The sequence below is a fragment of the Ranitomeya imitator genome, chromosome 1 (genome assembly GCF_032444005.1).
Source record: "Ranitomeya imitator isolate aRanImi1 chromosome 1, aRanImi1.pri, whole genome shotgun sequence".
In the NCBI taxonomy this organism is placed as follows: Eukaryota; Metazoa; Chordata; class Amphibia; order Anura; family Dendrobatidae; genus Ranitomeya; species Ranitomeya imitator.
Genome location: NC_091282.1, coordinates 1,138,256,102 through 1,138,279,286, shown reverse-complemented (window position 1 = coordinate 1,138,279,286; position 23,185 = coordinate 1,138,256,102). Strand labels below are relative to the sequence as shown.

Sequence of the window (23,185 nt, the reverse complement as noted above, 5' to 3'; positions counted from 1 at the left end):
GTGGGGACGGAGCCTCGTGTGGTAATGTGTGGGGACGGAGCCTCGTGTGGTAATGTGTGGGGACGGAGCCTCGTGTGGTAATGGGAGCCTCGTGTGGTAATGAGTGGGGACGGAGCCTCGTGTGGTAATGTGTGAGGATGGAGCCTCGTGTGGTAATGTGTGGGGACGGAGCCTCGTGTGGTAATGGGAGCCTCGTGTGGTAATGAGTGGGGACGGAGCCTCGTGTGGTAATGTGTGAGGATGGAGCCTCGTGTGGAAATGTGTGGGGACGGAGCCTCGTGTGGTAATGTGTGGGGACGGAGCCTCGTGTGGTAATGTGGGGGGGTGGGATTATGTGTGGTAATGTGGTGGGGGGCGGGATTATGTGTGGTGATATGATGGGGGCGGGTTTGTGTGTGGTAATGGGGTGGGGGGCGGGATTGTGTGTGGTGATATGATGGGGGCGGGTTTGTGTGTGGTAATGGGGTGGGGGGCGGGATTATGTGTGGTGATTGGGTGCGAGGCGGAGCTACTGTGCAGGGGGCGGGATTAGCGAGTAATCACGATGCCTCTTATATATATAGATTTACATACATACACATACATGCATGCATCATATATATTTCTATACCCACACGTATGTATAATATATTTTATATGTTTGCCAAGACAGAGGTAAAGGCTAAGAAAATGAATAAAACTTACAGTTTTTCGGCTGGCACTTCCTCTGGGGTCAGTATGCCAACCTCATTTACTTCATAGCACTTGCCGGAGTGGGCAGACACGATTTTATTGCCCTTACACACGTCGCCTCCACACAGGGCGATGCTGGCCACAACGCCTCTGTAGTGATCAAACGTGGAGTCAAACAGCAGGGCTTTAAGCGGGCTGCCCTTTTCAATCTTGGGACTAAAACACAGAAATAAGACATCCTGTTATAGGGGGATCAGTAGCCAGAGTCCTTTCAACTCCCTCTAAATGGTCCGAAACGGAAACTGTAGGAACAATACAATCTGCTTAGGGTTCAGCAAACGTACAGTCAAGGGTATGACAAAAGTCTCTCGACAGATCATGGTGGGAGCCGCAATTTCACAAAAAATAGTACTAGAGGATCCATGTCAAAGATATGAGGCTGCCACTTAGATTTCTACCACTAATATGCATACTGACGTGGAGCAGATCCACACGTGGACGAGCACTATTCTCTGGGTGCAGATTCACCATCTTTTCCAAAAGTAATCTGTGAACCTACTACTCCTTCATTCAGATTGTAAGTGGCTCTGCAGCGCATTTGTGCAGAGCGAGCTGTCCATCAAAATACCAGGGCGCGCTTACAGCCATGGCTCTCTATATAGTGAGCAGTGATCTATGACTGTAGTCGCTCCGTGCACCATAATGACTGATGGCCAGCGGCTGCAGGGAGGAAAGAAGTTTTTTTCCTCCCGGTACCTGCACTATCAATAAGGCGGTCGGGTACCACTGTAAAGCTATTTACCTGCAGATTAACCCTATTTCTGCATTTTCCAAGGTGACAGGTTCCCTTTAATAAAGAGAAGATCTGATACAGCTGCAATAGTCCGTACTCACGGTGGAAGCCTCCTGACAACTTCTTGAAGAACGGTTTCCACATTTGTTCCAAGCTTCGCCGAGATCTAATAGAAACACAGAAATGGATTTCTTAATACAGTTTACAACTCCAACAAATCAGAAGAAATTAAACCCGTTTGAAGAGGACAAGCAATGCAGCCCCTCCGTAAGCCCGAACACGGTTAATTATGTTGTCTGCTGGTGATTAGAGGAACCTGTCATGTTGAAAATGGTATAAGATCTGCAGGCGGGGTGTTAGAGGAGAGGAGCTGATCAGACTGATAGACAGATCTGTGGGAAAAGTCAGTGAAAGTCCTGCTGTTTGTAAACATAAGTCCAGTGGGCGGTCCTACCCAGTAATTGACAGTTCCCTGTATGACTGTGCATGCAGAGATAACTGTCAATCACTAGTAGGACTGCCCACCACACTCGTCTATACAAACAGCAGGATTTCAATGAATAAATTACAAGTTTTACTGCATCTTTTCCCACAAACCTATATATCATTCTGCTGGGCTTCTCCTTCCCTATAGCATGCTGTCCAGACTCGGAGTCCACCCAGAGTTTTACCCAGGGGGTAGTGTGAGAATGAAAACTGCACAAGGAGACTATATAAAGTCCAATTCATCCTAACATCGCCGTGCTTGAAGATATGTACAAGATTACAAAAACCTTGCTGCCTCCTTCCAAAAACTGCACCCTCTGAATTTAGCTGCAATACCACATTCAACCTGTGATCAAGTGTGGCAGCGTTCTTGGTGAATAGTCAAATAGTGATGAGCTAACGGTGGAAATACTGGTGAAAATGCCCCTTTGTCCCTTTTCCAGCCCAATTTTGTAGAAGGCAATAAAATCAGACAAGGCACTGAGAGCGGAGTTGAATGATTTTGATCTGGAGCACATCGTACCCGGATACAGTCACTAGCGGGAATGTCAAACATCTTCTCGATTTGTTTCTCCACTCTCTCCGGATCTGCATTCTTCAAGTCTATCTAAAAAACAAAAAGTAGAATTACAAATGATTTATCGAAGCTCGGCAACATCTATAAACTAGATCATAAAATATCGCGCTGAACAAGAGTTTGGGAAGCGACGTACAACTGACACTGGCCTTTAAAAGGCGTTATCTAATCATACAAAACTGGTAAAAATGGCAACTTGCAATTTAACGCTTATTAAAAATCTTATTCTCTCAAGAACGGAGGAACTTTAAATTTTGTAGTTTACTGCTCATCGCTTGATCTATTGAGCTTGAACTGTTTGCGGCTGCTGTAATCACAGGACACAAGCAGACAGCATGGCATGTCCTACTGGGATAAGACTTCATCGGCAGGGAGGAATTAAAGGGCCACAGTAATGAAAGTCTCCCCCTACTCCGCATTGAAATGAATAGTGCGCATCCTGCCGGTGAGAGAAGCCAACGCTCCGCACTCAGCAGTCAATTCATCGTTCATACATAGGTTTGGAGTTGATCACTGGATATACACATAACTTAGTGTAACTTATTACCAGAACTGGAAATGACTGCACAGCCGGCGCATGGAGTGACGTGTACTAGGAACAGCAGGAGTCTGATCGCATTCAGCTCTGGAAGCTTTTTACCTTGTTTATGATGGGAATAATTGAAAGCTGCGCTTCAAAGGCGAGGAAGAAGTTTGCCACCGTCTGTGCTTGAATACCCTTAAGGAGGGAAAAAAAAATTACATACAAATACGGAAACATCTAAATGCATTAGAACATCAAACCTGGTGAACCTGTAAATGACTTGTTCTCCAGGGACACAGGCGACTGTCATTCACTAATTATTTAATAGGAACTTTACATTTTATGTGATCATCACGCTAGAATGTAAATGAAGAAAATACAACACAACTCTTTGCCGACATTTCATGTTTTATAGAACAGGATTTCTGTAGAATAACATGACTGATTTACTATGTATGCATCATAGCGTTCATTTCCTGCTACATAGCACCAACACCTTGTGCATCTCTGCAATCCCCAATATCAGTCCATGACCTCAATGGGGTCACTAGCAAATTCTACCACACCATTAGTACCAGGGCGAATATCTTAAAGGGAACCTGTCACCCCCAAAATCGAAGGTGAGCTAAGCCCACCAACACCAGGGGCTTATCTACAGCATTCTGGAATGCTGTAGATAAGCCCCCGATGTATCCTGAAAGATGAGAAAAAAAAGCATAAAAGTCATCCCACCAGCGTCACGGTGTACCCAGGTGTAGAAGTGTCAGAAGGTGTAGAAGTTCAATAAGACTGGAGAAGAGCAAATGTTGTCCTGATCTTCAAAAAAAGGGAAAGAATGTGGACCTAGGGAACTATAGGCCAGTGAACCTTACTTCTATAACAAGAAAGATCTTTGAATGGTGACCGGCCTGCAAGCAATGTCCTATGAGGAACGGTTAAAGGGAACCTGTCACCCCGAAAATCGCGGGTGAGGTAAGCCCACCGGCATCAGGGGCTTATCTACAGCATTCTGTAATGCTGTAGATAAGCCCCCGATGTATCCTAAAAGATGAGAAAAAGACGTTAGATTATACTCACCCAGGGGCGGTCCCGCTGTTGGTCCGGGTCCGGCGCCTCCCATCTTCATCAAATGACGTCCTCTTCTTGGCTTCATGCTGCGGCTCCAGCGCAGGCGTACTTTGTCTGCCCTGTTGATGGCAGAGCAAAGAACTGCAGTGCGCAGGGCCTCTCTGACCTTTCCCGGCGCCTGCGCACTGCAGTACTTTGCTCTGCCCTCAACAGGGCAGACAGAGTACACCTGCGCTGGAGCTGCAGCGTGAAGACCAGAAGAGGACGTCATGGAATGAAGATGGGAGGCGCCGCACCCGGACCAGCAGCAGGAACGCACCTGGGTGAGTATAATCTAACGTCTTTTTCTCATCTTTTAGGATGCCGGTGGGATTACCTCACAAGCGAATTTCAGGGTGACAGGTTCCCTTTAAAGGATTTGGGAATGTTTAGCTTGCGAAAGAGAATACTGAGAGGAGACTTAATAGCTGTCTACAAATATCTGAAGAGATGTCACAGTCTAGAGGGATCAGCTGAACTCTCATTTGCACATGGAAACATGAGAAGCAAATGGGATGAAACTGAAAGGGAGAAGATACAGATTAAATATTAAAAAAAACAACTTTTTGACAGTGAGGGTGATCAATGAGTGGAACAGGCTGTCACGTGAGGTGGCAAGTTCTCCTCCAATCTACCCTGCGTGGTACGGGAGCGCCGGGAGGAGGATTTGAATTAAACCCTTTTCCCTATCTTGGCCTCTCTTGGTGGGAGAAATCCTCAGAAGAGAAACACTGAAGGGGCCGAAAGTGCAGAAACTTCTGCTTCAAAAGAGGATGGCGGGGTTTGGCCTGAGAAGGAGAGAGCTTGTCTCTCTGGTGGCTTCCTTAATAATTTGGCCCAGCTTGGAGCCAAATAGACAGGAACCCTGGAAAGGCAAGTTTTAAAGGGACTTCTTTGAGGATAAGTCTTCCTGCCACCTTATGTCAAATGGTCCTTCGGATGGCCACTTTATTTCTGGATGCCCATGCAGCACATAAAGCAGTGACCAGGGAGGCGGATACCATGTACTTCCCTGCATGAGAAACTTGGTCCACGAGTTTGGCCAATTCCTCTGGTCGGACCCAAGAAAGAATGCCCAGATGGAGCTGCTTAGCACATGCGGCTATAGACTTTGCCACCAAAATGGATTCAATGGCAGGGCACAATGCAGAAGCAATCGCTTCAAAGGCTGACTTTGCAAAAGACTATGAGCCTATTGTTGGTGTCCTTGAGGGATGCTCCATTCGTAAGAGGAAGTGTTGATGGACAGTCTGGAAACTGGAGGGTCCACGGTCGGAGAAGTGGACCTGTTCGCAGTGAGCTTAGAAAAGGGATATAGGATGCCGTGGCACTTCCCTCTTTGGAAGCAGCTGGTCGGGTTTTCCCGTTCCCTGAAAAGAGCCTCCTCAAGTTCCCTATGAGGGGCAAAGACCTTAGGAGCTGGTCTTGACCCTCTAAATGAAACTGCCTGTTCTGCGAGTTCTGAAGCTGCATCCTTAATGTTAAAGGTCTGGTTGACAACCACAATGAGGCTCTGGACCAGATTTCTCACGTTAGAGGCCCGTTCAGAATCCAGGTCCAGGTAATCCTCAGACATGACATCCGAAAACGCCACAGCTGACTACGGAGAGGAGGATTGGGAAGAAGATGTCTGCTGGAGGTTGTTGAGAAATACAGGTCAGGGTTGAGTTATATATATAAAAAAAATCTAAATCTTTAATGATCCCCCAGAGTACCAGAAAATACATAATCAAATGGAAAAAAACATGGTACCACAACTAACCTGCTAAGAGAGGGCCTCCTACCGAAACTCTCAGCCTGGGCAAGAAGGGCATTAATCAGAGGGGCAGCACAAAGATCAAAAGGATCTTCCCAAGCAGTGACTGGAGAATCTGTCCATATGACCACAATAAGCCGTACACTCCATAAAGGTGGCCTTTATGGAAGAGTTGGCAGAAAAAAAGCCTTCAGTTACACACAAAAATTGTAAGGCTTGTTTTGAGTTTACCAAAAGACATGTGGGAGACTCTTCAAAATGAATGGAGGAAGGTGCTGTGGTCAGACGAGCACAAAATTCAACCTTTTGGCCATCAATGTAAACGCTGTGTCTGGCGCCAAACCAACACAGCTCATCACCCCAAGAACATCATACCCACAGTGAAACGTGGTGGCAGCATCATGTTTTTTGGCAGTAGGGACAGGAAAAATGTTCCAAGTCGAGGGAAAGATGGATAGTGCGAAATACAAGGATATTCTTGAGCAAAACCTGTTACAGTCTATCAGCGATTTGAGACTGGAACGGAGGTTCACTTTTCAATAGGACAATGACCCAAACCATACTGCTAAATTAACACTTGAGTTGTTTAAGGGAAAACGTGTAAATGAGGCCTACTCAAAACCCAGACCTTAATCCAACTGAGAATCTGTGGTCAGACTTGAAGATTGCTGTAAACCAGAGGAAACCGTCTAAGTTGAAGGAGCTGGAGCAGTTTTGCCTCGAGGAATGTGCAAAGATCCCAGTGACAAAATGAGGAAAGCTCATACACTTATCCAAACCAACTTGCAGCTGTAATTGTCGCAAAAGGAGGCTCTACAAAGTACTAACCATAGGGGTGTAAATAGCTATGCACACTGAAGTTTTAAAGGGACACTGTCACCCCCTCCAGCCGTTATAAACTAAAAGAGCCACCTTGTGCTGCAGTAATGCTGCATTCTAACAAGGTGGCTCTTTTAGTTTTTGGTGCCGTTATTGCCAAAATAAATTGTTTTATAATTTTGACAAAATACCTTTCTTTAGACAGGGAGGCAGGTCTTAACCCCCCTGCTGGAAACGCCACACTGCCGTCACTCATATCTTCTGGGACGCTGGGCGCCGCCCCCTCCGCGCTGTTTTCCTATGAAATCCGGCGCCTGCGCTGTTTAGTGATGGCTGGGGCAGGCACAGTGAGCTCTGCCCGTCTGACCTCACATGCAGTCTTGCAGACTGCGCCTGTGCGGCCGCCCTGCATGTGAATCCCAGCCCCGCACTCTGCATAATGCATAACACACTGCGGGGCTGGGATTCAGTAGCTGGGTGGCCGCACAGGCGCAGTCTGCAAGACTGCATGTGAGGTCAGACGGGCAGAGCTCACTGTGCCTGCCCCAGCCATCACTAAACAGCGCAGGCGCCGGATTTCATAGGAAAACAGCGCGGAGCCACCTTGTTAGAATGCAGCATTACTGCTGCACAAGGTGGCTCTTTTAGTTTATAACGGCTGGAGGGGGTGACAGAGGCCCTTTAAGTTATTTTGTCCTATTTGTTGTTTGCTCCATAATAAAAAGAAAACCAAATGTTCACAGTTGTAGGCATGTTCTTTCCATTAACCAATGCAAACCCTCAAAAAAAAAAAGTGAAGTTCCAGGTTGTGAGGTAGCAAAACACGGAAAATGCCATGGGGTGTGCATACTTTCGCAAACCACTATATATAGCTTTCTATTGATGGGTGTCCATAGTAGGCCCCCGGTCTGCCCTTATTCACATTGAGGTAATTTTTGACACATGGTAAGGTTTTAAATACTAAAGGCTAGAACGGTCCCGACTGAGTACAATTTTTGGGTAGTGGGAGGATTGTTTTCATGCTTTTTTTTTTTTTTATTAATCAAAAAGTATTTACCAAGTATCCTATGGTATTTATATGCACTATTTCTTTTTACACTTACAGCAAGCTATATATTCACACTGTTTCTATCTCTGGTTTTGTCTATCTAATGGCCAGTGTGGACATGCTGCTACACGTTGCATGTATAAAAACCATTTAATTTACCGCATATACTCGAGTATAAGCCGACCCGAGAATAAGCCGACCCCCCCCTAATTTTGCCACAAAAAACTGGGAAAACTTAATGACTCGAGTATAAGCCTTGGGTGGGAAATGCAGCAGCTACCGGTAAATGTCAAAAGTAAAAATAGATACCAATAAAAGTAAAATTAATTGAGACATCAGTAGGTTAAGTGTTTTTGAATATCCATATTGAATCAGGAGCCCCATATAATGCTCCATACAGTTTATGATGGCCCCATAAGATGCTCCATAGACACATTTGCCCAATATAATGCTGCACAAATGTGGATTATGGCCCCATAAGATGCTCCATAAAAGATATTTGCCCCATATAGTGCTGCACAAACCTTGATTATGGCCCCATAAGATGCTCCATACAGACACCTGCCCCATATAGTGCTGCACAAACGTTAATTATGGCCCCATAAGATGCTCCATAGACACATTTGCCCAATATAATGCTGCACAAATGTGGATTATGGCCCCATAAGATGCTCCATAAAAGATATTTGCCCCATATAGTGCTGCACAAACCTTGATTATGGCCCCATAAGATGCTCCATACAGACACCTGCCCCATATAGTGCTGCACAAACGTTAATTATGGCCCCATAAGATGCTCCATAAAGATATTTGCCCCATACAATGCTGCACAAACGTTATGGCCCCATAAGATGCTCCATACAGACATTTGCCCCATATAATGCTGCACAAACGTTGATTATGGCCCCATACAGACACTTGCACCATATGCACCCAACAGACACTTGCCCCATATAGTACTGCACAAACGTTGATTATGGCCCCATAAGATGCTCCATAAAGATATTTGCCCCATATAGTGCTGCACAAACGTTGATTATGGCCCCATACAGACATTTGCCCCATATAATGCTGCACAAACGTCATTGCCCCATAAGATGCTCCATACAGACACTTGCCCTATTTGCTGTTGCTGCCATAAAAAAAAAAAAAAAAAAAAAAAAAAAAAATCACATACTCACCTCTCCGTCGCTCAGGCCCCCGGCACTTTCAATATTCACCCGACTTCGTTCTGGCGCCGCTCCATCTTCAGCGTCTTCTGCACTGATGTTCAGGCAGAGGGCGCGCACTAACCACGTCACCGCGCCCTCTGACCTGAGCATCACTGCTGAAGATGGATCGGCACTGGAATGGGGAGCAGGTGAATATCGCACAGTGCTCCCCTCCCCATATACTCACCTGGTCCTGGGGCAGTGCAGTCCCTGTTTCCCCGGCGCCGGCAGCTTCTTCCTGTACTGAGCGGTCACCGTTACCACTCATTACAGTAATGAATATGTGGCTCCACCCCTATGGGAGATGGAGCCGCATATTCATTACTGTAATGAGCGGTACCATGTGATCGCTCAGTACATAAAGAAGCTGCCGGCGCAGGGGAAGCCAGCGACATGCAGGGACCGCGCCAGGAGCAAGTGAGTATAATTAGACAGCCCCCGCTCCCCCTCTCCTGCCGACCCCTGGGTATAACTCGAGTATAAGCTGAGAGGGGGACTTTCAGCCCCCCCAAAAAATGGGCTGAAAATCTCGGCTTATACTCGAGTATATCTGGTACTTAAAAAGAAACCAAAACAAATTACCGTACTACATTTCACATAAAGCAATAATATTTGTATTAAATTAACCAATTAGCAACTGTCCCTGCACAGTCTGATAATTAAAACAATAATTATATAGAAGACTGCTGCTAAAAACTTTTAACCCTGCCAACATCATGACAAAATAAAATGATTTTTGAAAAATGATGTTGATGTAAAGTAGATATGGGAAATATTATGATTTTTTTTTTTTATGTAGTATAACTATCTGGTTTAAGGATACAAACATTGAAAGATTCAATACTGAAAATTTCTCTAATTTGGCAAAATATTTCTATAAATAAAGGAAAACATATTGACTCAAATATGCCATTAAAATAAAGTACAATATGTGACAAAAAATAAATCACTCAATCACAGGGAAATGTTGAAACATTCGAAAGTTACTACCACATGTGACATTTGAAAAATGTGGCTTGTTCACTTAGGCTACCCACCGAGCTCACAAATGTACCTTTATAGAGGATATTTTACCTGCAGAGCTGAGTAAAGTGTAGTTGTTTATTGTTTCATTTCTCCTCTCCATTGAAAATAGATTAGCTTGTTAAGTTTAGGTCATAATATATTTTATAGTTTCACTGGAAGTTACCAGAGATTTGTCCCTGGGGGTGTGTACTTCTTCTCCTGCATGTGATTGACCAATAATAAGCAGGAGGCATCATGCAAGGGAGAAAAGAACACGCCCTTCTTTCCTCACTGATCTCCGCGGCTCTATCTGTGCTAGCGGTGACGGACCCGAAAACGCTGCAGCCTGCGTCCCCGAGGCCAATCATCTGTGCCTTTATAGCCTTTTTACTAGGCACTGCTCCTAATAGCCAGATTCCTACTCCACACTGATGAGGGGCAAAAAACTCCGAAACAGCTGTCTGTGGATGGATACCATGCTTGGCATAGGTGGCTTTCCTTCATAGGATGCTGCCCTTCCCGTGGTTGTTCCTTCCCGGGGAAAGGCCTGGCTATTCACTGCTTGCGTCGAGAAACACGTGATGGTGTCTCCGCAGCTTCTTTACATGCGTCCGAGGGTCCGTCACAGAATGACGGAACATCGCTAACGCATGCCGATTATTACATGCGTTAGCGATGCGCTACATAATGGCAGTTAATGGGTGCGCTAACGCATCCGTTACATAGCGTTAGTGCCGCTATGTAATGGATGCCGTCAGCGCATAGCCATTAACGCAATGTGAACCAAGCCTTACCCCGTCCACATCACGGATTGACAGCTTTCTGCCTATGCACAGGGTACACAGAAAGCTGCCAACCAGTGGTGTGGGTGGGGTTATACAGGACTCATGAATGTGGAGGACTAGATGGCAGCAGAGTTTACTAGTCCCAAAGTGAAACTTCTGATGATAAAACTACAACATGCAGCCCAGTAAGCGACACATGGCTGGAACCAGAGTCTCTGTCATAATCAGAGCATAATAAGAGTATAGAAACAAGTATACAATAAATCTGGAAGAACAAGGTAGTAATCAGTATATCAGAAATTATATATCTACATTATAGGTAGTCTATGCATTATAATTATACAGCAGTCACTAAGAAAAATAAATAAGTACCTCATTTGCGTCGACCACCAATAATACACCTTGGCAAGCAGAAAGGGACCTTGAAACTTCGTAGCTAAAATCGACATGACCCTACAAAAGTACAAAAATGTACAAAACCGTTAAAAGGAAAAATATGTTGGATAAATATGGATTCATGAATACAAGGTGCATTCTTAAATAAATTGCGATCTTGGCACAGAATATCGGCTATTCTGTGGGGGTCTGACAACCGGGACCTCCAATGATCACAAGAACAGGTGTCTCACATCCCCTATTTGAATGGAGTAGTGGTGGTGTAAGGAGATGGAGGATACCCTCAGTGCTCCCTCTCTCCTTCATGCTGGTCCCGTGCACTTTATGCGGTGCCCGGATAGTGTACCTGGATGTTAACATGTTAATATTTCTCTGTTGTTCAATAACGTGTAATGCTATGTACCATTTATGCCTTAATGTTATACACTGTCAAATGTGCTGTGTCTGCCATGTATGATTGTTGTGCTGTGTTTGTCATGCACATGACAGTAATGTTAAGATGTTGACCGGGGTGAAAGAGACAAAGATGGTGGTTGATGAAGATTTAAAGATGGCGCCGACCGCTACCGAGAAGATGGTGGCCATTGGCGTGAAAATGAGACCCGTTGCCGCCTTTTGGAGAGTCATGGAGAAGACTTTGTACCAAAAGGCAGGGGGTTGCGACCCCCTTTGAAGAATGTCCACCCTAAATGGGTGCGGGCGAAGAAGAAGCTGCCGCCCTTCCAACCTGATCAGAAGAAACAGGTGGAGCAGCAGGAAGTGACCCCGCCCACGAACGGGTGGAGCCCAGAAGAGCAAGATGGCGTGACAGGAATAGAGACGCCATTGCTGAGTCACCTGTCCTTGTGCAGCAGCCGGTGAGGAACATCATTGGGAGCCAGAGTGCCCGGCTGCAGAGAACCCTAAGCCAGAAGGAGCAGTTGAGAAAGCGGAAGCGGTAGAAAGAAGGACCGCCGCAGCCGTTAGTGTGGCCGCACTGGTGGACCGTCACAACCGGATGCAGTCACATAGAATGTGACGCTTACTCTCACCCCAGTCTCCGCAGCTGTTTTGCTCCGGGAGGGTTCAAGTTTGCTGAGTCAGTCGTTGCCGAAGGAAAGAAGCCGGAGAAGTAAAAATGTGTGTTGTGCCGGTTGCACCTAAGGAAAATGTGACGAGACTGTTCTGCGTCTCTTAAGGGCAAAGAGCCCTGTGCAACACCGGGACTTAGGTGTCAGGAGTGGCCATCACGGTCACGGTGTAAAGGACGGTGTATTGTTTTTCCCCTCCTCCCAGTTTGTTTGCGCCCGTTGGTGGCTGCTTCAGAACTGGATTGTGTTACCCCTGGACTGGCCCCATGTTATATGCAGCCCACCGCCGTCAAAAGCCCATGGTCCACTAAAAGGAGGGAGGGGGACAGCTCGATCAGGAGGACTCGAGAACCGAGCCTGGTCAGGAATATGAGAACTGTGTTAAGTGGCCATCGGGCCAAGTTACTTGTTTTACAGTTCCCAGGAGCAAGGTGACCAGGGTCAGAAAGACCCACTTCAAGAGACTAAGTAAGTTTTTATGGACTATGTTGCCCGTTTGTTTCAGGAGCAATTATGGTCAGCGATGACCATATTTTAGGAGGGAGGGGTATAAGGAGGTGGCAGATACCCTCGGTGCGCCCTCTCTCATTCATGCTGGTCCCGTGCACTTTATACAGTACTTGGATGGTGTACCTGGATGTTAACATGCTAATGTTTCGCTGTTGCTCAATAATGTGTATTGCTATGTACCACTCATGCCTTAACCCCTCTGTGACCTTAGACGTACTATCCCGTCGAGGTGCCCTGGGCTTATCTGACCCTGGACGGGATAGTACGTCATAGCCGATCGGCCGCGCTCACGGGGGGAGCGCGGCCGATCGCGGCCGGGTGTCAGCTGCTTATCGCAGCTGACATCCGGCACTATGTGCCAGGAGCGGTCACGGACCGCCCCCGGCACATTAACCCCTGGCACACCGCGATCAAAGATGATCGCGATGTGCCGGCGGTGCAGGGAAGCACCGCGCAGGGAGGGGGCTCCCTGCGGGCTTCCCTGAGCCCCCCGCAGCAACGCGATGTGATCGCGTTGCTGCGAGGGTCTCCTCACCTCCCTCCCTGCTCGAGCCCCGGATCCAAGATGGCCGCGGATCCGGGTCCTGCAGGGAGGGAGGTGGCTTCACAGAGCCTGCTTAGAGCAGGCACTGTGAAGGCTGCAGCGCTGCATGTCAGATCAGTGATCTGACAGAGTGCTGTGCAAACTGTCAGATCACTGATCTGTGATGTCCCCCCCTGGGACAAAGTAAAAAAGTAAAAAAAATAAAAAAAAATATTCCAAAATAATGAAAAAAAAAAAATATTATTCCCATAAATACATTTCTTCATCTAAATAAAAAAAAAAAAACCAATAAAAGTACACATATTTAGTATCGCCGCGTCCGTAACGACCCGACCTATAAAACTGTCCCACTAGTTAACCCCTTCAGTAAACACCGTAAGAAAAAAAAAAAAAAAAACGAGGCAAAAAACAACGCTTTATTATCATACCGCCGAACAAAAAGCGGAATAACACGCGATCAAAAGGACAGATATAAATAACCATGGTACCGCTGAAAGCGTCATATTGTCCCGCAAAAAAAGAGCCGCCATACAGCATCATCAGCAAAAAAATAAAAAAGTTATAGTCCTGAGAATAAAGCGATGCAAAAATAATTATTTTTTCTGTAAAATAGTTTTTATCGTATAAAAGCACCAAACCATAAAAAAATGATATAAATGAGGTATCGCTGTAATCGTACTGACCCGAAGAATAAAACTGATTTATCAATTTTACCAAACGCGGAACGGTATAAACGCCTCCCCCAATAGAAATTCATGAATAGCTGGCTTTTGGTCATTCTTCCTCACAAAAATCGGAATAAAAAGCGATAAAAAAATGTCACGTGCCCAAAAATGTTTTCAATAAAAACGTCAACTCGTCCCGCAAAAAACAAGACCTCACATGACTCTGTGGACCAAAATATGGAAAAATTATAGCTCTCAAAATGTGGTATTGCAAAAAATATTTTTTGCAATAAAAAGGGTCTTTCAGTGTGTGACGGCTGCCAATCATAAAAATCCGCTAAAAAACTCGCTATAAAAGTAAATCAAACCCCCCTTCATCACCCCCTTAGTTAGGGAAAAATAAAAAAAAATGTATTTATTTCCATTTTCCCATTAGGGCTAGGGTTAGGGCTAGGGCTAGGGTTAGGGCTAGGGTTAGGGCTAGGGTTAGGATTAGGGCTAGGGTTAGGGCTAGGGTTAGGGCTAGGGTTAGGGCTAGGGTTAGGGCTAGGGTTAGGGCTAGGGTTAGGGCTAGGGTTAGGGTTAGGGCTAGGGCTAGGGTTAGGGCTAGGGTTAGGGCTAGGGTTAGGGCTAGGGTTAGGGTTGGGGCTACAGTTAGGGTTGGGGCTAAAGTTAGGGTTAGGGTTTAGATTACATTTACAGTTGGGAATAGGGTTGGGATTAGGGTTAGGGGTGTGTCAGGGTTAGAGGTGTGGTTAGGGTTACCGTTGGAATTAGGGTTAGGGGTGTGTTTAGATTAGGGTTTCAGTTATAATTGGGGGGTTTCCACTGTTTCGGCACATCAGGGGCTCTCCAAACGCAACATGGCGTCCCATCTCAATTCCTGTCAATTTTGCATTGAAAAGTCAAACGGCGCTCCTTCCCTTCCGAGCTCTCCCATGCGCCCAAACAGTGGTTTACTGCCACATATGGGGTATCAGCGTACTCGGGACAAATTGGACAACAACTTTTGAGGTCCAATTTCTTCTCTTACCCTTGGAAAAATAAAAAATTGGGGGCAAAAATATAATTTTTGTGAAAAAATATGATTTTTTATTTTTACGGTTCTGCATTATAAACTTCTGTGAAGCACTTGGTGGGTCAAAGTGCTCACCACACCTCTAGATAAGTTCCTTAGGGGGTCTACTTTCCAAAATGGTGTCACTTGTGGGGGGTTTCAATGTTTAGGCACATCAGTGGCTCTCCAAACGCAACATGGCGTCCCATCTCAATTTCTGTCAATTTTGCATTGAAAAGTCAAACTGCGCTCCTTCCCTTCCGAGCTCTCCCATGCGCCCAAACAGTGGTTTACTGCCACATATGGGGTATCAGCGTACTCAGGACAAATTGGACAACAACTTTTGAGGTCCAATTTCTTCTCTTACCCTTGGAAAAATAAAAAATTGGGGGCAAAAATATAATTTTTGTGAAAAAATATGATTTTTTATTTTTACGGTTCTGCATTATAAACTTCTGTGAAGCACTTGGTGGGTCAAAGTGCTCACCACACCTCTAGATAAGTTCCTTAGGGGGTCTACTTTCCAAAATGGTGTCACTTGTGGGGGGTTTCAATGTTTAGGCACATCAGTGGCTCTCCAAACGCAACATGGCGTCCCATCTCAATTCCTGTCAATTTTGCATTGAAAAGTCAAATAGCGCTCCTTCCCTTCAGAGCTCTCCCATGCGCCCAAACAGTGGTTTACTGCCACATATGGGGTATCAGCGTACTCAGGACAAATTGGACAACAACTTTTTGGGTCCAATTTCTCCTGTTACCCTTGGTAAAATAAAACAAATTGGAGCTGAAGTAAATTTTTTGTGTAAAAAAGTTAAATGTTCATTTTTATTTAAACATTCCAAAAATTCCTATTAAACACCTGAAGGGTTAATAAACTTCTTGAATGTGGTTTTGAGCACCTTGAGGGGTGCAGTTTTTAGAATGGTGTCACACTTGGGCATTTTCTATCATATAGACCCCTCAAAATGACTTCAAATGAGACGTGGTCCCTAAAAAAAAATGGTGTTGTAAAAATGAGAAATTGCTGGTCAACTTTTAACCCTTATAACTCCCTAACAAAAAAAAAAATTGGTTCCAAAATTATGCTGATGTAAAGGAGACCTGTGGGAAATGTTACTTATTAAGTATTTTGTGTGACATATCTCTGTGATTTAATTGCATAAAAATTCAAAGTTTGAAAATTGCGAAATTTTCAAAATTTTCGCCAAATTTCCGTTTTTTTCACAAATAAACGCAGGTACTATCAAAGAAATTTTACCACTATCATGAAGTACAATATGTCACGAGAAAACAATGTCAGAATCACCAGGATCCGTTGAAGCGTTTCGGAGTTATAACCTCATAAAGGGACAGTGGTCAGAATTGTAAAAATTGGCCTGGTCATTAACGTGCAAACCACCCTTGGGGGTAAAGGGGTTAATGTTATTCACTGTCAAATGTGATGTGTCTGCCATGTATGATTGTTGTGCTGTGTTTGTTATGCACATGCTAGAGGCAGGGACAAAAGGGGTTAATTCAGGGGGCTGCCTCAGCCTCAATAGAGAAGGAAGCTTCTGCTTCCTACTCAGAGCCCAGGATTGGCTGCCTGAGGCAGGGTGTGTGTCCCGGTCTGGGGCCCAGGTGTGTCCCCACTTGGGACAGAAGAGGCCCACGTCTGGGGCATATGTGTGTGCCCGTCTGGGACAGAAATGTGTTCCTGTCTGGAACAGTGAGGACCCCTGTCTGGGGTATATATGGATCCCCGTCTTGGACAAAAGGAATCCCCGGCTGGGGACTTTAAGCTACCAAGGACTGCCAGGCAGTGGAACAGTGCACAAGGACTATGTTGGTGCCCAACCAGAGACTTAGGCTCCAGAGAGCTTGCTGAGAGTCATGGACTTTGCTGCTGCAGCCATTCCAGTGTCTAGGGACAGAATAGGAAGCATTCATCTCTTGTTTAGTTTTACACCTTTATTATTAAAACACAAGTTGCCACTGTTGGGTCCCATACAGTGTGAAGTGTGGTTCATCTGGAGGACGTCGTCCCATTGTGGAGAACAGATGCAGGACTGAGTTAACCCACTGTGACCTGGGGCTGGGACTAGAACTGTCATTTCATGTGCAAGGGGCTGGGGTGCTCACTGACTGTGACCAAGTGGACTCGGCTATTACTACCACCCCGTGCCACCTTGTTACAGTAGACCTTGAATGGATTAGCAGTGCAGCCACATGCTCATCCGCCAATCTATTCGCGTAATGACTTGTGCACCCGATTTCCTGTGATTGGGAGTCCCAGAGATGGGTCCCCCAGCAATTAGCAAGTGTTACATTTTAATGTGGAAGCAACTTTTAAATATTGGAGAGCTCTTATGGGGGGTCTATAGAAAAACGGTGCTATCGAATATTACTATTTAACTCATTTTGCATCCGCACATAGAAAGCATGACAACAAAGGAACAACGTAAAGGAAACGTCGCAGTAACTCACCGGAGTGTCAATCAGGTTCAGGAGATACTTCTTTGCCTCATAAGTGTAAAACAGAGAGGCAGTCTGCGCCTTCACCGTAATCCCGCGCTCCCTCTCCACCTGCAGCTTGTCGAGAACTTGCTTATTGGAGGCAGCTTTTGGAATACACCCTGTGGGAAGGAGCGAGATAATCCACACTGTAAGCCCGTGAGGACAGGGTAGTCTGCCCCTCCATACCGGTTTGTCAATGTTAGCTTGGTGGCTGGGTTTTATGTATGTATTTTGTGTATGTAGACCCTCTTCATGTGTACAGCAGCCTGGAACAAATGGTGCTTAAAAAATAAATATTAGTAGAGAAAAAAAAAGCCTCATTCAGACTTCAGTGATTTCTCTCGCAGGCAAAAAAATGGACCGATTTTCAACAGTTTTGGTTATTGTGCCAATTTTTCTCAAGTTTCATCAGCTTTGTTTTTCATACGAGAAGTTTTGAGCCTGGATTTGGATCAAAATTCGACAAGTCTCCACGTTTTGGTGAAAAATACAATGTCCGCAAAAATTACGTGTGCAACCCTAGACTACAATAGATCCGAGTTCTATCTGTGAAAAAACAAGGACAGAGCTCATATGAGTTCCATCATTTCATTCTATAAGTCTGCATAAACAGGTAATATGCCAAATTGTTGTTTTCTGTTCTTGTTTTGCTTGTACGGAGGTAAGGCTATCAGTGCTACCAGGTCTATGGTGCTCCATTAGGCTAGAGATACCTTGTGACTATGTTGTCTACTGATTGAGCAATAGCTCCAGGCCAAAGCAATACACTGATTTTAATAAAAGGAAATCTCCTACCAAACCTCAGATATGGGCATGCAGACTTGAAATGTAAACCAATTGACACCTTTATATTTTCTATCTGTTGCTGCATTCCTAAGTAATTAGCATTTTCGCTCACATGTAAATGAGGAGTTAAGTCTCTGTCTCCTGAGGCAGTCTCCCCCTTCAAGCACCAGTCTCTTTAGGCTAAGTTCCCAGAATGGGCTTTTCATGAATTTTAGATGTTGCAGAATTTCTGCAGTATTCCTGCACCCAGTAGGTAAAATAGGTTACTTGCGTTTTTTTTCTCCGGAATTCTGCAGCATCAAAAACTCATGGTGGGAACGCAACCTTAGTGTCATTGATAGCTCACAGCCTGTGTGACGTGAGGAACCAGGGAAGGAATAAAACAGTGAGCTATCAATCAAGCTAAAGAGACTGGTGCTGGGCGGGAAATAACCTCCACAGGCAGAGGCTTGGGAAGTGCTCTGTTACGCCCAGAGCACTCAGGAACGCAGCAGGAGATAAAAGTTATAGAGATAACGATGGATCTAATGTTTTAAAACCTGCATGATCATGAATGGGAAGTGTGGGGGGGGGGGGTATATCTGATGGATTCCCTAAAATTATTAAATGGCCGTTGCAATTCACATAGTTGCATACTATTTAATCATTAGATCCACAAAAAGTTGCATGTCAAGCCCTAGTAAAACAGAGGACAAAAAAAAGTTTCCTTAGAGGGGTTATAGAGGCGTCGCGTCACTGTACAATGGTAACCTCCCCCCCCCCCCTCCTCCCCTCCTCTCCCCCCCAAAAAAAAAGTACATTAGTAAATAATGGACGCTATTCAATACAGCAAGGTCCAGAAACAAAAAGGGCAACAAATTCCAAGTAAGGTGAAATGCTATAATAAAAACCTCATAACTTTGCAAACAAATGGTTTGACAGTTTTTAGTGTTACCGTTTTGGGGGTACATGACGATGGGTTTTCTTTCAGCAATTCTTGATACTCATTTGGTTAAAATACTAAACTGCAGAAGGCTCATGCACATTGCGTAAGAGCCCTATGTTTGGAGATTACGCTGGGAATTGCGCCCAACATTAACCTTATACGCTCTATTCACCTGAGCTGGCATACAATACAATGTTATACATTACTAGTATTTGCATATTTGTATATTATTATTATTAGAGGCAATTTGCATATTCTATTTCCCAGAGGAGCATTGCACGGCGAATAAGCCTCCTTACCTTGACAAGCCAGAGATGGTATGTCACCCTCCATAAGGAGAAACGATACCCCTTAGACCCAAATCCAGAGCCTCTCACCTAGCCAAATCAGTTCTCATGCTTCACACTGATGAGGGCCAACAGCCCGAAACACCGTGTCTACGAATTGAGATACTGATTTGGCTTTTATCCTAAGTCATATTGCACGACTCGTTAAAGGGTTGTGACTTGTAGGATCGCTACTTCCAACAGGTGGCGCTATAGAGTTTAAGTCCTCTTTTTCTCAGAAGAGGCAATTTGCATAGTATTTGCATAGGAAGTAACTACATTTTTCACCATTTGAGTCACAGGTCACATCCACCATCGTAAGTGTAGGCAGCGGTGCCCGTCGGAGCCGTCTGCAGGACGCACACATCAGGAACTCTTCCGCACAGTAGAGTAGGCGTGAACGCAGTGCGGACAAAGCCCAACAGACTGCACATGGGATCGGTCAGTCGCCATCTCACTCTGTACGGTTTGTATCAATGACTAACACATAATCATACCTGTGATTTCCAGGAGCCGGTCTGCCAGCGTACTTTTCCCATGGTCCACATGTGCAATTATACTAAAATTTCTAATATATTCAACATCGTATTCAGACATGTCAATTCTTTCCTGAAACAAAGTGAGAAGGACATTTCCATTCATACATATAATGCTCCAAGAGATCCATCTCGCGATCCCCCTGAGCCCTAATGTACCCATGTCTGAAGCCCTGCCATGCACAGCACAGGTGGCAGATGATCGCAGCGTCAAGTCTCCCAAGGGCACCAATAACCCAGGGCCACTTTCCAATTTTGTGTTTTCTTTTTTTGCTCCCCTTCTTCTCAGAGCCATAACTTTTTTTTACATTTATCCATCAATATGGCCATGTGAAAGCTTGTTTTTTGCGGGACGAGTTGCACTTTTGAACGACACCATTGGTTTTAACATATCGTGTACTGGAAAACGAGAAAGATATTCCAAGTACGGTAAAATTGCAAAAAAAAAGTGTCATTCCAGTTTTTTTTTCTTTTACGATTTTCACTAAATTGCTAAAACTGGCCTGCCATTAAGATTCTCCAGGTCATTACGAATTCACAGACACCAAACATGTCTAGGTTCTTTTCTATTTAAGTGGTGAAAAAAAAATCTAAAATGTGTTTAAAAAAATGGCACCATTTTCTGAGACCTGTAGAGTATCCATTTTTCGTGATCTGGGGCCGGGTGAGGGCTTATTTTTTGCGCGCCGAGCTGACGTTTTTATTGATACCATTTTGTAAGATACTTCTTAGAGTGGATTTATTAAAAAAAAAAAAATAAAAATGTTGTGTGAACAAACCCTTAGGGTATGTGTCCACGTTCAGGATTGCATTAGTATTTGGTCAGGATTTTTCATCAGTATTTGTAAGCCAAAACCAGGAGTGGAACAATTAGCGGAAAAGTATAATAGAAACATATGCACCACTTCTGTATTTATCACCCACTCCTGGTTTTGGCTACAAATACTGATGAAAAATCCTGACCAAATCCTGATGCAATCCTGAACGTGGACACATACCCTTAGGTTAATTCTATGACAAAATATACCGTACATCAAAACCTGCTTCAAATCTATTTCAATGGGAAATCCATATTGCTGTTCGTAGTGAGATTCTTTTCTGGTGAAGACTAGAAAACCACGCAGCGTCATAGTAGAAGGAAGAACTTAGGAATGAACTAGAATTCAGAATTCACCTTTTTTGTACTGTACGATGCCGCCGGACGTAGGTTTGTAGGATGAAATGTTGGCAATACGTGGTCTCCTCCCCAGACGGTCACGGGCTGCCCCCACAGGTGTCTGCGCAGGGCACAAACGTGAGGTTTCCACTTCCAGAGATGCAGACACCTTGCGGTGTGATGAGGATTCACAGCAAACATTTCTCCTCGATCAGCCCGACGACTCTTCCAGCAGGTTCAGAGTCAGTCCTCATACGTACAGTGCAGCCCGGTGTACGACCATTTTATTACACGTGTGCTCCATACTTCTCATGCAGGACAGACTGGAAGAACAAGAAAAATATGTAAGGGTTAAAAAAAAGAAAAAAAAAAAAAAAAGATCAGTAATGGAAGTTAAAGGAAATGGGACGAATCCATCATGAGTAACTCAAACATGCATCCAGAATAGATTAGGAAAATTGGAAGCCGCGACCCCGCCTGAGCAGCCGCGACCCCGCATGAGCAGCCGCGACCCCGCATGAGCAGCCGTGACCCCGCCTGAGCAGCGGTGACCCCGCCTGAGCAGCCGCGACCCCGCCTGAGCAGCCGCGACCAAGAGGCTTAGGCCACAGAGGCCAAATATCACTGCTGTGTGTTGCTCCTTCATGCAGGGGAATTAGGGTACGTTGCAACCAGTAGAGAAACACAAGGAAGCTGCAAAAAGGTGAAATCAGCTGGATTCTTTTGCAACTACCTTGTTGTAGCCACAGTACCATGGTGGTCACTATGAGACCCCCTTTCACCTGCATTATGCCGTGGTGCAGCAGTGATCTGTGTGGAGGCCAAAGTTGCCATATTGCACCAACCAATATGCCTCCTTAGAGCACATGGACATCACGCAGGTGGGAACCCTTGCTCGTGTCCCCACTCTATGGTCATTCTGAACGAGGAGCGTTCTGGTGGTCTTCACCACTCCTCGTATTAAAGGGAGCCTGTCACCCCCAAAATCGTAGGTGAGCTAAGCCCACCAGCATCATGGGCTTATCTACAGCACTCTGTAATGCTGCAGATAAGTTCCCGATGTTACCTGAAAGATGAGAAAAAGAGGTTAGATTATACTCACTCAGGGGCGGTCCCGTCTGATGGGTGTCGTGGTCCGGCGCCTCCTATCTTCATCAGATGACGTCCTCTTCTTGTCTTCACGCTCAGGTGCAGGCGTACTTTGTCTGTCCTGTTGAGGGCAGAGCAAAGTACTGCAGTGCGCAGGCGCCAGACCTCTCTGACCTTCCTTGGCGCCTGCGCACTACAGTACTTTGCTCTGCCCTCAACAGGACAGACAAAGTACGCCTGCACCGGAGCGCGAAGACAATGGGAGACGCTGGACCGGACGGCGACACCCAGCGTACCGGGACCGCCCCTGGGTGAGTATAATCTAACCTCTTTTTTTCATCTTTTAGAATACATCGGGGGCTTATCTACAGCATTCCAGAATGCTGTAGATAAGACCCCGATGCCGGTGGGCTTAGCTCATCGTCGATTTTGGGGGTGACAGGATCCCTTTAAGGCAAAACCGCCATATAATAAAATTCCCTTGCAGCAATCAGTTGGTCAAGGCTTGCTGGAAGTAGACAAATTGGCTGATCACCACAGACTGTCTGAGGAGACGACCCCTTTGACCCATGTGTAATGTAGGATGCACATGGTTGTGGTAGCTGTGTTAGGCCCCCACATCAGTGTTTCCAGTACGTGTGGTGAGACCCTTACACAGACAGACACACACACACCCTCATTATAATCTACTAGCTATTGAACCCGTTCTACGCCCGGGTGGCGAGCATTTATATTGGTATATAGTCTCCACCCTGTCATGTGCTGCTCCCATCCTGAGCCCCCATTCTGTCATGTGCTGCATCCATCCTGCGCCCCATCCTGTCATGCTGCTCCCATCCTGCGCCCC

General features: G+C 45.4%; 1 protein-coding gene across 1 annotated transcript in view; it reads right to left on the bottom strand.

Annotated features, from left to right (window-relative positions):
* GUF1 (GTP binding elongation factor GUF1) overlaps positions 1 to 23,185 on the bottom strand; it is a 58,835-nt gene that overhangs the window by 33,648 nt on the left and 2,002 nt on the right. The window contains exons 2-9 of the mRNA XM_069744517.1: positions 21,268 to 21,572; positions 20,055 to 20,166; positions 17,491 to 17,639; positions 11,155 to 11,235; positions 3,169 to 3,246; positions 2,475 to 2,558; positions 1,567 to 1,631; positions 685 to 888 (exon numbers count right to left, since the gene is read on the bottom strand). Of these exons, the coding sequence (XP_069600618.1) occupies positions 685 to 888; positions 1,567 to 1,631; positions 2,475 to 2,558; positions 3,169 to 3,246; positions 11,155 to 11,235; positions 17,491 to 17,639; positions 20,055 to 20,166; positions 21,268 to 21,450 (956 nt within the window). The 5' untranslated portion in view covers positions 21,451 to 21,572. The remainder of the gene's footprint in view (positions 1 to 684; positions 889 to 1,566; positions 1,632 to 2,474; positions 2,559 to 3,168; positions 3,247 to 11,154; positions 11,236 to 17,490; positions 17,640 to 20,054; positions 20,167 to 21,267; positions 21,573 to 23,185) is intronic.